The sequence below is a fragment of the Lepeophtheirus salmonis genome, chromosome 6, assembly GCF_016086655.4.
Source record: "Lepeophtheirus salmonis chromosome 6, UVic_Lsal_1.4, whole genome shotgun sequence".
Classification (NCBI taxonomy): Eukaryota; Metazoa; Arthropoda; class Copepoda; order Siphonostomatoida; family Caligidae; genus Lepeophtheirus; species Lepeophtheirus salmonis.
The window spans coordinates 1,539,844-1,552,986 of NC_052136.2; the positions used below are offsets into that span (position 1 = coordinate 1,539,844).

At 33.0% G+C, this 13,143-nt stretch overlaps 1 protein-coding gene across 3 annotated transcripts in view; it reads left to right on the top strand.

Moving 5' to 3' along the window:
- The window catches only part of LOC121120760 (trehalose transporter 1-like protein), an 18,804-nt gene extending 6,305 nt beyond the window's left edge, over positions 1-12,499 (top strand). Inside the window, exons 1-4 of one of the 3 annotated variants that reach the window (XM_040715612.2) lie at positions 3,759-3,892; positions 9,192-9,686; positions 9,750-10,067; positions 11,710-12,499. In XM_040715612.2, the coding sequence (XP_040571546.1) occupies positions 9,255-9,686; positions 9,750-10,067; positions 11,710-12,384 (1,425 nt within the window). In that variant the 5' untranslated portion in view covers positions 3,759-3,892; positions 9,192-9,254 and the 3' untranslated portion in view covers positions 12,385-12,499. Of the gene's footprint in view, positions 1-3,758; positions 3,893-7,638; positions 7,851-9,191; positions 9,687-9,749; positions 10,068-11,709 lie in introns of those variants that run through there. The other 2 variants (XM_040715611.2, XM_040715615.1) reach the window with 2 other exon arrangements.
- The last annotated feature ends 644 nt before the right edge of the window (positions 12,500-13,143 follow it).

The following is a 13,143-nucleotide window of genomic DNA, read 5'->3' on the forward strand; positions in this document are numbered from 1 at the left end:
TCACGAAGGAGAACAATAAAACATCTTATCTCCGAACAGAGCAAGAGAAGACGGCTGGCTTGAGTAAAGAAGATTCTGAATTTTCTCAAGACAGGAAAAATTGGGGCAAAGTTTTGTTGTTTTCTGATGAAAAAATTCACAGTTGATGCCACTGCGAATAAGCAGAACAGCAGCTACATCCCAACCGAACATCCAAAAGAACAAAAAATCCAGCAGGCCCATGGTCTTGGTCGTTGTTGAGTTCGTCCTCCTATTTTTGGGAAGCGGAAGAAGCGGTGTAATACATATGCTCAAATCGAACTTCTAAGTAAGAAAGTGCTACCTTGGGCCGGAGAAAAGTTCGGAGACAATTTGTTTTCACTCAAGACGGAGCTCCGTGTCATTAATGAGATACAACTTTCCGAGCTTTTGGAACCTCAACATGTGGCCACCATCCTTTCCGGACACGAAACCCTTGAACTACTCTATCTAGACAAGTATGCGGGAGAAGGCATTTGCTACTGTAGTATTTGGTTCAGTGTCCAGTATTCAGAGGCTTTAATCAAGAAGGAGTGGACCAATCTCGAGTTTGACTGCATAAGCAAGGTCTGGAAAGGATTTAAGCTTCGTATTGAAGCAATGATTAGAGGTGATGGCTCACATAAATGTCCTAACAGAACGTCTCGTTTAAATTTTACTCTTGAAAAATTGACAATAATCACATTTGTAGCACTAGATAAGATCAACCCTGTATATTATAAAGGATGCACAAAAGTGATGCACGAAGCATCATCATTACGCAAATGATTGGGGTTATATAATTTTTTAATGTCAAAAAATGTTGTAATCGATGTTGACACATCATATTGGAACTCCATTAATTGAAATACTTAACAATCAAATGATGAATGAAATATGCTAGATGTAATTGATTGATTCTTAATACTTCCGATTTATTACTTAATATTTTCTAGGAAGGATGTATTGGTCCCTCTATTCTGACATTCAGTCAGTCCTAAATTTTAAGGACACAAAAGCCGTCCCTTATAAATTGACTTTGCTCAATTTCGACATTTTTACACATCAGCCAATGACTTCATCATCAATACATATTCATCATCAACACGTCGTTTCCTCGCTAATACAAAAATGTAAGCTGTACAACGTGTGGTAACAAAAGCATGCTGACCACATGATGAGGTCCGACTGCTATATGGATTTTTTTTTACTTGGTTGGGCCCAGTATTTGGCTTCCAACCGCACCAGACCTTAACTCACATGGACTTCTTTCTGTGGAGTGCAGTAGAATGATACACGAACAGATCTTCCTGCAACAAAAAATCCGAGCTGATGTCCAGTATCCAGAAAGAATTCCAGAATCTGCAGAAGTAGACTGTCTTTAAGACCTGCTCCTGTTTCTGAGGCCGTTTTTACGCCGAAGGCGATAATATCAAATTTTTCTTTTTATTATTCAGCTTTCATTTGGGATTGATTTTAATTAAAATCGATTGATTAATTCAAGAGAAAATCAATTTCAAAAAAATAATGGTGTTTGTACACTGTATTTTGCGGCCTCTGGAAAACTGCCCTGGAGAAAATTGTGAGTAGAAGATTACCTTGGAGAAAAATAGCCACGTAGGAAAATTGCCTGAGAGAAAATTGCCCGTATTTTGTTCAAATTTAATGATGAATAATAACCCATTATAAATTCGCTAAATATTATTTATGGCAAATATCTATACATATTTGTTTGTTCCATCCCCCCCTCCCCAGGGAGTACCTTCAAGTGTGCGTAATATTATTGCAATAAAGGAGGAGGAAGGGGGGGGTGATAAATGGCTTAGGAGATCTTAAAATATTGTTGAATACTCTCCGCCCTCTCCTACCCTCCCAGGTAGCCTGGGATTGTTAAAAAGCCACTACTAAGTCATCCAATACCTCCTAGGAACCCATCTAACACCACAAACTAGTTCAAGATCCTCGGGTTGGCCACGGTCTCGGGGGTAGTATGGGATGGTTTAAAAACCACTGTCAAAAAAAAATTCTAAGCCCCTCAAGTTTGAACAAATTACTGGCAAGTTTTCCCGTACCTATATTTATATTTTGATTATAAATGGTGGGGGGGGGTAAATATCACCTTGAATTTTGATATGTTTAAAATTGTTTACTGTGCTCTGTTCATCTTTTGACTTTCGTCATTGTTTTGGAGGTGATTTTTGTAGAAAAACATATTCACCTCTTTCTCTACAAAAGTCCCATCCCTTTTCACTGTTTGATTGAGGGTGTGTGAAAGAGTGAACATAAGCTATATACATGTTTTCTTGCTTTATTGTTATTTCAAGTTTTTGTCAAAAATTTTAAATTAACAATTTTGTCTTTCTTTAAATTTGTATTTTCTATAAAAAGGTTATTTCGTAAATTTAGTATTTAACTGTCCCATATTAAGGACCAATGTAACCCTACTATTTAGAGTAAATTAATCGAGTATTTATTCTTATTATATATAGCTAATATCTTGGACAATGACAAATTTTGAATTTATATATGAATTGAATTATTCAGATGTAATTCTAAGAAGTAAAGTAGGGAAGCCTTAAATACGATTGTATTTCTCTCCAATTGAGAGTTTTTGATCAAATGATGTCCATCTTCATTTGTGGGTCATTCATCTCAGTAGTAAAAATTATCATCAATATTTGCTTCCTTCAAATCATATTATGATTATATGCAAATATACATAAATATATTTGCATATCTTTGTAACTCATGCATTCTTCGTTTAATAATGAAGGTTGAGTAATTAAAATTTATTCTTATTTTGATATATCAAAGCATAGACAAGTTGTTACAATAAAAAAACAAATTTAAGCTATTTTGCTTGCGTACAAAGGTGAAAAGATGACACTTGAATATGATAGACGATTTTCCATCCGGGAACGTCAAGCAGTCGGAGTCTCCAAGGCCGTAGCGGGCCAAGCCTTTTTCCACTGCCTGGAAGCACAAAAGTAACCAGGTAATTTTTTTCTCTAATGAATAGACCTTTACCGTTGACCCCGTCTACAACAAGTAAAATGATTGGGTGATATGCTTTGGCAACAGCATCAAGGAGAAAAAATACCTTCAATTAGGTTTCCTGTTGGATACCGATTACCCTCGGCCACCTACTCTATGGTAAAGAAGGAAAATGTGGTCACCAGGACCATGAAGAAGTCCAACAAGGCCAGGAAAGTATTTCAGCAGGACGGGGCTACAGCCCATCCTGCTAAAATTGTAAAAGAGTGGATGGTTAGCAACATGAACTTTAGGTCCAAGAACCTTTGCCCCCCTCAGAGCTCAGATTTGAGTCTACTGGATTACTTCATTTGGGGGCAAATTGAAAAGAAGGCCTGCAAAGTCCGCCACTCAAATATTAATGCCCTGAAGACATCTGTTAACCATCAGCGGAGGATTATGAAGAAGGACTACGTTGCCAATGTCTGCAAGGGGTTCCGGAGGTGGTTGGAGGCTGTTTTTGAGGATGATGGTGGCCGGATTCATAATTAATGTGCATTATTATAGTAAACATATTATATAATAAAATTTTCTATGTACAGCATTATTCTGATCAATTATTAGTATATAAATGACTACTTAGAGGCAGGGCTCAGTACTTCTCTACAGCTGGTGTTGTTCTCTCTTTGAAAATAAAAGAATAATGATGACAGGTTTAGTAAGTATAAAAATCTGTTCAAGTATAAAGACCCAAAAGTTATTTAAACGTCTGTATATAGGTCTCTCCACTTTCAAAAACGATCCATGGTGCCTACAATTGCAAGGGGTTCAACATATTTGGAGAAAAGGGAAAGATTTATGTGCTAAATCCCCTCCTCAAACCCCGCAGAGACCCTCCTGGAAGTGATATATATTACAATGTGTGAGGAACATCCTTTAAAATATCATTTAAATCACCAAATTGTAAATGCTACTCCTGTTCAAAAGAACTGTCTTCGCATCAAATCACTAATTGAAATATAACACAGGCCAACAATCAGGGGGGAGATTTTGTACAAATGAATTGAAGATAATAATCGAATCTATCTATGAGCGCATAATCCAAAACTGATCTTAGTTCTTCTCTGAGTCGTCTGAATTCTGAAATAGATCATATACATTGAATATTTTTCTATAATATAAGCCATTATATTCTTCATCACTATGTATTATGAATAATTTATAAGTGTCTAAGGAAGATTGTCCTGGTTCATCATTTTTCAGCCTAAAAATGGAATTATATCGACTTCAGAACAAGATATAGGATCAGCAATAACATTTTAAAAATCATAAAAAACACTTTTACATAAGCTTTATTAATCCTACTTTTAATTTGGGGATTGTTTTAAGGATAAAAATGTCTGTGAACGATAATAGTCCCGAATTACTATAATCCCAGATATATCAGAATTCAGATGACTAAGAGAAAAACTGAGACCCGTTCTGGACTATTCGTAAAAAAAAAATTATTTTGGAAAAACATTCAATACCCCATGATTATTCTCAAGAAATTATTTTTTTTGCAAAAAAATTTCAAAATTAAATTTTTCAAAAGTTCAGTTATTCGCAGAAAATTAAGTTTTTTGGAAAAAAAATTCAAAAATACATAGGTATTCACACAAAATTAAATTTTTTGGAAAAAAAAAAATGATAAATTAAATTTTAAATATTAATTTTTTTGAAAAAAATTTCAAATATTAAGTTTTCTAGTAAAAAGTCAAAATTCCTTAATTTGGGGGGCTCTATTTTTATTCATAACTTAGAAGAGTTATGAATAGTTAAATAATACCAGTAATACATAAAAATCGGAATCGCAAATTAAACATTATTTCCCGATTCCCGAAAAGAACACCCGATTCTCCAATTACCGATTCCGGTTAACCGTCCCATCACTAATTATAACTCATAACGTACGTATTAATTACTATAAATAGACATTATCAAGAGTGTCTCTAAACTATGAATTGAAAGGATATGCGATAAAAGATTTGACCCTTGCTTCTTAAGTGAACCCATTGTTATGTAAATAATAATAGCTTAAAATGGCGCCATCAATATACTTTTGTAATATTGATAAACTGTTTCATTTACAATTCTATATGTTTTCATACATAGAGATATATTATGTGCATTTAGACTGATTCAGAATTCTAGTCACAAGGAAATTTTAAATAAAAGACAGCATTTTCTCAGAGTGTAGGTTAATTTAAGCTGTTGTAGATAAATACTATTCTTAAGATGTTGATATTGACAGAAGGGATTCGGGTATTAGGATATGTGAAGACGACATTTTAGTGTTCTTGAATTGATTCATATTTCCTTAATGTGTAGATGGATTATTAAAATTTAAAGTTAAGTGATTGTTTTAACATAATTAGGGTAGTTGTTATTTTATAACAAAACGGAAATAGTCAAATAGTGCTACACAAATTAAAGGGATAGTCAACACAAATGCGAATGAACATACAGGACCTAAACTCCTGGCCTTAGAAAAAACTTGGTTTCTCATTATTTTTCAAAATAATCTCCATTTCTCTGGGTAACCTTATCCAAATACTCTACACACTTGTTAAAAGCTGCCTCGTAGTCATCCATGGTAATGGTTCGGCACACCCCTTCCCACTCTATCCTGACAGTACTGCCAGCAATTGAGGTACCACCCAGAGCCCTTTGGCATTGGGGAACAAGAATAAGTCTTCCGGAGTCAGGTCAGTTGAATGAGCAGAATGATCAGTCAATCTGATGGAACTGGTAGTGATAAACTCCTTCGTGTTAATTGCAGTGTGACTGCTGCAATTGTCCATGTGCAAGAACCACTCCGGATTGGCATGACATGCCTTTTGGCATGAAACTAGACATCACCTTGCAGAAATAGGGTGAATTCATCTGGGTTCCATGTGGAACATAATAATGGTAGATAAAACCCTTATTATCAAACCAAGTGATGACCATCTGCTTTTTCCAGCTCTCAAGCACCTTGACCTTGATGGTGCCTTTGAGCCCATTGGGAGTCATTGTTTGATGTCTTCTTTTGACTCTGGAATATAATAAACAGCATTGATTTCATCCATAGTGACATTAGAGTCAAGAAATGTCTTCTTTTTCTCAAAATAGGTATTTTTGAAAGTATTTGCACATCAAATTGGATCATAACGAAATGGAAATAAATGTTTTGACCTCATAACAAGGTCATTTAATGTTTTTTTAATGTAGTTCACATTACATATTTTGATTTCAAAATTCTAAGAGAAAATCAATTTCAACCAAAAATAAACAATAAAGGCCTATCAATCTGATTTATTTATATATTAAGGAGAAATATACTTGAGGCAAAATGGCTTTAAGGTACAATATACTTGAAGCAAAATTGCTTTAACGAAAAATATCCTAAGGTAAAATAGTTTAAGGCGAAAGTACCTGCGGTAAATCTTTAAACCTCATGGACTTTGTCAATATGGGTTCTAGGATGTTTTCCTCTGGAACTTAAGCTCTCATAAATATATTATGGTGGAAAAGAAACTTCTCACATATGATTTAAGATATAAAATGGCTCTCCTTCCACTTAAAGTCCTTTCCAATGCATTTTTGCATTCATTAGCGTAAAATGAGTGTATTTAATTCAATTTTAATACATTTATAATATCAAACATGAATGTTGCACCTTTTTATAATGAGTTCGAACCGACTTTTTTATTACCGTATGATGAGAGAAAAGAGGAAGAAACAATTAAAATATCATGAGATAAAGTCTTATCACATCGCCTAGAAGTTTACTGATGCTAAGTTCTTTCGAGAAGGGCCCCTACTAGGAAGGAGCACGACAGATCCAGTAATAGGAATCGCATTATAGACTTCTCAGCGAACTCTTGTAGATCGGCATAGACAAAGGCCCGTTCATCTCCATGTTTTTCCTCCTGTCTTTCAGCTAAAGTACACCGCTAAAAAATGGTTCGAATTCATCATAATAAGAAACAACATTAATTTAATATCATTGCCTCATATCCAAATTGAATTAAAATGCCCTCATTTCAAACCACTCATTGTAAAAAAAATGAATGACAAAGGACTTCAACTGGAGGAAGACCCATTTTAGGCACGAAAAATAAGTGCAAAGATTATTATGTTATAATATATAACACATGGGCTTAAAATTCCCGGGCTTCACACATTTTTTCTTTCTCAATCAACTCATTTTCAGTTTGTACTAACCATCAAAAGACCGCTGTGGCATGTGTTACATTAGGGCGAAACTTCTCAGGTCGAAAATAATTTGCCCGAATCTTCTTCAATATCAACATCTCAGTCAACATATTTATTTACGATACTTTAAATTGAGCCAAATCATAAGAAAAAGGCATCTTTTGATTTAAGTTATATCCTGACTGCAAATTAGAAACAGTCTACAGAGTACATACCCGTTGATTGATAGCAAATTTGAACTTTATTCGCTTAATAGACATTATATAAATCACAAATTATATATCTACAAACTCTTACGCCTTATTCTGAAAGTATATGGGTCGTCTGATAAAATGAATCTCTATAATATGTAATAAGTGAGCAGAGCTCACTTATTAAGTAAAAAAAAATAAAAAAATAAAAAACACAATTATATAACAAATGATAAGTAGTTGTTATAAAGAAGAATACGGAAGCGGATGATTCTCAGTCCTTCTTCCTTCGACATTCCTAGATTTTCAAATCATAATTTTTAGTCCTTCAAGGAGTTTCATTGAGAAGGAATGGTTCATAATATTTATTTTTGCATGATCCTCAATTTGGTTATGAAGTTTAAATAAAAGGGAATATTCTGTGTGAAGAAGATGTGTCGAAAGTAAAGGGTAAGGGATATTTGTTATTTGAGCCTTAAAAAATGAAAATGATTAGAATATTAAAAAATTGATGACTTCAATAAATATAATCTCAATGACCGATAAGATAAGTGATTATTTACTTTTAAAGTTTAGTTATATATGTGTAATCAAGAAATTGAGCTGTGATTTCCAACCTGTGGATCTCGATCCATAATGGGGCTGAGGCACCTATGCCAATGATGCATTAATTGATTTTGAGTCGAATGTGTATATTACTTATATATACAACACTCTGAAAAACATGGAAACGATTATCTATAATTAACATATAATAATTCATAGTGGTTAAATACTAATACATTAATTTTAATATGATTCATTTATAGACTTGTTTAAATCCCCTTGCGGCTAAATTATATAGTAAATTATAAACTCATAAGTAATTCAATTTTTTTCTTCGGAATGTCATTGTAATCTATATTCAATGCAACCTAACCAGCTGATTTTATTACATTTCTGAATCAATATTAAAAACTAAATTGATCAAAAATGAATCAGAATCAAACTTTTTTAAAGTATTTTTTGAAAATTGAAATATAAGGTATATTTTATAACTTCATCTAGGATGTTCAGCACAGAAATAAAAAAAAAAAATATATTAGTTTCTAAGTAAGGTCCTTCATTTTACTCAATTTTTTGATGGTTATATACATTTTTTATTAATTGTAATCAAGATACAGTAATTAATAATTATTTTTTCGAATGCTGAAATGTTTGTATCAACGTGTTATTTACTTTGATTTTCACCTATATAATTCTTTCATGTCGAAATATGGCACTGAATCGTAGTAATATCCTAAATACTTGAAGTTTTAACGATCTTTTTTTTATTGTAAGGCTTAAATAATAATAATAAATGTGGGTTTCAGCCTGCGGGCAAAATGCTGTTGCATGTTAATTCATAGTCGAAGTATACACAATATTTCATTAATACAACTACATTAGTATTTCTTAGATCAATATATGTTTATGATATACTTCATGGAGTTCACACAATATAAAGTTCACCTGCTCACTTGTTGTCACATATATACAGATACACTGACAAACTTTTCTTTATTAATATAGATTCAGCAAGTGTTTTTTGAGTGTCAATATTAGTTGTAAATGAATTTAGCAGACACTGTATTTTTTAATTGGCTCAATAATAAGGTACTTTTATAATCAGGCGTTTTGTTGAAAATAAATATTTAATTACTTGCAATGAGTACGTGATTTAATTAATAGTTTGTATTTCTAAGATTTAAAATATCATGAGAACCTGCAAAGAAAAGGTTAACCAAAAGGTTTTAATTTCTTCATTTCTAGAAAGAAAACAACATTGCTGCAAAGGATATCTGACTTTTTGTTTAGTGGTTTGGAAAATTCGGTATGGCTATAAAGGACACAGATAACCATCCTTCCATCATGGAAAGTAAGAACAAAGAGGGTTTATCAACGTCTATGAGTCTGAGATGGAAATTTGCTATGGGCTTTTTACTATCTGGAATGGTGTTTAATGGGTACATCTATGGTTTCCCAAATGCAGCCTCTTATTCCTTAAAAACTGAAAGTGGACTAAATAAGGAACAAATCTCTTGGATATCCAGTATTTCAAATTTGGGAGTTCCTATTGGCTCCTTACTAAGCGGGTTTATCATGAATTTAATGGGTAGAAAGTTGGCATCTCTCATCTTCCTTGGGGGATCGTATATGATCAGTCGATCTCTTTTAATATTTGCCGCAACTCTCTTTGAAAGTAGCGAAACAAATATGATATTTTTCTTCATTGCCTCTGGAAGATTCATTGCAGGGATTTGTCAGGTAATCCCCTTCATGTTTTACAACCAATCAAACTCTCATTCTCCTTCAATTCAACCTTCTTAGGGTTTTTGTAATTGTCTCATTATTCTGTATGCTATGGAAATATGCAGAACACAAAAACAAAAAATAGAAACTGGTGTAATATCTGCACTTTTTGGTTATTCAGCGACCTTGATCTCATATGTCGTGGGGTCCTTTGTGAATTGGAAAATCCTCACGGCACTTCAAAGTCTATGGTCGATCCCATTCATCATTGGAGTCATTCTATTTGTACCTGAGTCTCCTGTGTATTTCATATTGAAAGGTCAACAGGATAAAGCGCTCCAGAGCATGACAAAGCTGTTTGGATCCGATGCAAGTTATATTTATGAGAGTTATAATGTAAGTTCATTAATTTTTCCAATTACACCTATGATATATCCATATGCATAGGAGAAAGGTGCAGCCCCGTCAATTTTGTATAAACTAGTAATATTCAAGGTATATTCGGGCAAATAGGAGGGCCGGTTTTAAGAGGGCTCTTGACTTTTGAATTTACTAGTGGAATGACGTAGTTTAATGGGCAATGCACAAGGGAGAAATTATTCTCTGGAACTCAATGCCCGTAGGTTACTCAATCTTTCCTAGAGAAAGAAATATACTTCAAGTATATTGACTTCAGAGAAGATAACTAGATCAGATGGAGTAAATGTAATACTATAATGTTTACTTACACTTAATAAGTGTATCTCCATCTGACCAATTAAAGGAACATTAAAAAATGTGTACTATTTATAAAAAGAATCGGCCTTTTTTTGGTCGTTTTAAAAATGTATTAAAAAATACAATATCAGGGGACGTCCACAAGGTGGGGGAGTTGTTGCCCCTCTCAATACCAAAGAATTTTTATTTTTTACTCGTTTTTTTTTCGTCAGCATGAAAAAATTTTACGCGAAAATCGGGTCTCCAATTTTTTTTTATTGGAATTTTTCCATAAAAACAATATTTGTACATATAATCCTGCGTGCGCCCCTGATAAGATGACCTAGCCTTTGATATAATAAGATAAATCTAAAACTAAAATAGTCATCGATATTACCAAGAATTTTATTAAAACATGTAATTTTCCGAATATTTTTTTCTGAAAAAAGATAAGTCACAAAAATCGAGCATTGCAAATACATAGCATAGTATATTCATCCGATATTAGACTCTTTTTTCTTTTTTTAATATCTTCAAAAAACGTCCAGAAAATGTTAATATATATATACTAATCACGAATATTCGGGCAAAAAAAATATAATCCTCTACACCTATCGGCACATCTTGTGTCGAGACCTGATCCAATACGGATTTTTTTTTGTTTTGTTTTTTGGTTCGGTCTTCTGTGACTTTTTCTAGACCGATTTATTTCGGTCTCAATCTTTGGAACGATTTTCTCCTCTTTTCTGATTTATGAATTGTACAAATATGATTTATCAGGTGCGTCTGAATGGCAGGGCCTGCAACGAATGTGCCCTCCCTCCCCCAAATTAAGTAATTTTTTCTTTTTGACTAGAACCTTATTTCCTTTTTGTAAAGAAATATTTTCTTTACAAAAAAGATCACTCGGGCAAATTATACAGGAAAGCTAAAAATAATAATTATTTTTATCTATGAATAGCAATGAATTTTTAGTTTTTTTTTCCTAAAAATTTTAATTTTTGAAATTTTTTTCAAAAAAAAATTCAAAAACCAGGCATCCCCAAATGTAATCCTGCAGACTCTCTGTTTATGAAATATATATATAACCTAATTGTACCGATGTTCACAATTTTGAAACACACATGACATCATTAAGAATTCATGTATAGAATCCAGACCGAGTTTTAAATTAGACCGACCCAGACCAATTTTTTTGTAAGGCGTATCTAGACGGAGCTCCTTTAAATTACCAAATTATTTCAGTCCACTAAAAATGATTAAAGTCTGACATCTGTTTAGAATTTTCAGACTGAAATTCAACCCTAATGTATCCTTACCTAATATTCTTCTTTGATTCCAGTACAAAAAGCCAGGAGCTGACATGGATAAAAGAGCACACAAATACCTTTGGACCCCTTCAGAGATAAAGAATTTGTTCATTGGGATCGGAATAATGTTTTTTTATCAATTTGCTGGCTATATTGTTGTCAATAATAACATTAATGATATTCTAGCGAGCGGAAATCTCATCTCAATAGATGAGTTCCGTCCAGAAAATATCGCATCTATCGTCATTTCTGGAGCTGGTCTCTTTGGAGTCCTACTTGGACTCTACATCACAACCAAATACTCAATAAAAGGAAAGTGGTTACTCATAGGTTCTGGTATACTCTCATCCATGGCCTTTTTTGTAATTGGATTTGTAAATTATTACAAATTATACTATAAAGATTATTCTGCAATGTATCTATACGTTGGAACCACTGCCCTCGTGACACATATACTTTTCTACAGCGCGGGCTATGGGTCATTCTGCCTTCCTATTATAGCTGAAAGTCAATCTCCTTCAGTACGGCCGATGGCTATGTCCATTATCATGACACTTGGAGGTGGCTTTGCATTTTTGAATGCCAAGTCCTATTATGACTTGACAGAGTATCTCGGAGGAAGATTAGACTTTTGTTTCTATATTTATGGTGCTATCAATTTACTTGGAACCATTTTTATGAAATATTTCATACGAAAAGACATTTAAGGAGGATCCTTGCCGAGTGTACAAGTATATATTGTGGTTATAAGTGTTGATGATATTTAATTTAATATTGTATACATATATTTATATAAAATATTAAAAGTTATATTTACTATAATTCACAACCTTTATATATAAAAAAATCGGGACCAAAGGCCCAAAATCAGTTGGAAGGAGTTGAGCAATTCTTTCCAACTATGGAATATGTATTTAATAATTGCTACAATTTGTTTACCGTTTAACTATATGAGCTAATTCAACCAATCAACGTTTAGAACAATACTGTTTAGAGGGGGAAAGCAGAAGAATCGACAGCTAACAACTAATTACAATGTAAATTTATGTGGGTTAACCATAAAGATAAATTACATATGGAGTGATGATAATTAAAAAATTTGAGAAAAAATATCAAAAATTAAATATTTTGGAAAAAAATTGAAAAACTACAGGTATTCACATAAAAATTAAACTTGTGGAAAAAAAATTTAAGAATTATGTTTTTGGACAAAAAAAAATCAAAAATTAAATTGCAAATATTATTATTATTTTTTTTTTTAAATATTAAATTTTCATGGAAAAAACAAAAATTACTTAACTTGAGGAATGCTACAGCCCTTCAACCCACCCCTTGTGGACTCCCTTAGATAGTAACCCAAAATAATAGAATAGATCGTATGCTACCCACGAAAGCCCTTGCACCCATTGCAGATGTAGTCCGCAGACATGGCATACCAATAGGGGATGACGGTGTCCTTGAGGTTG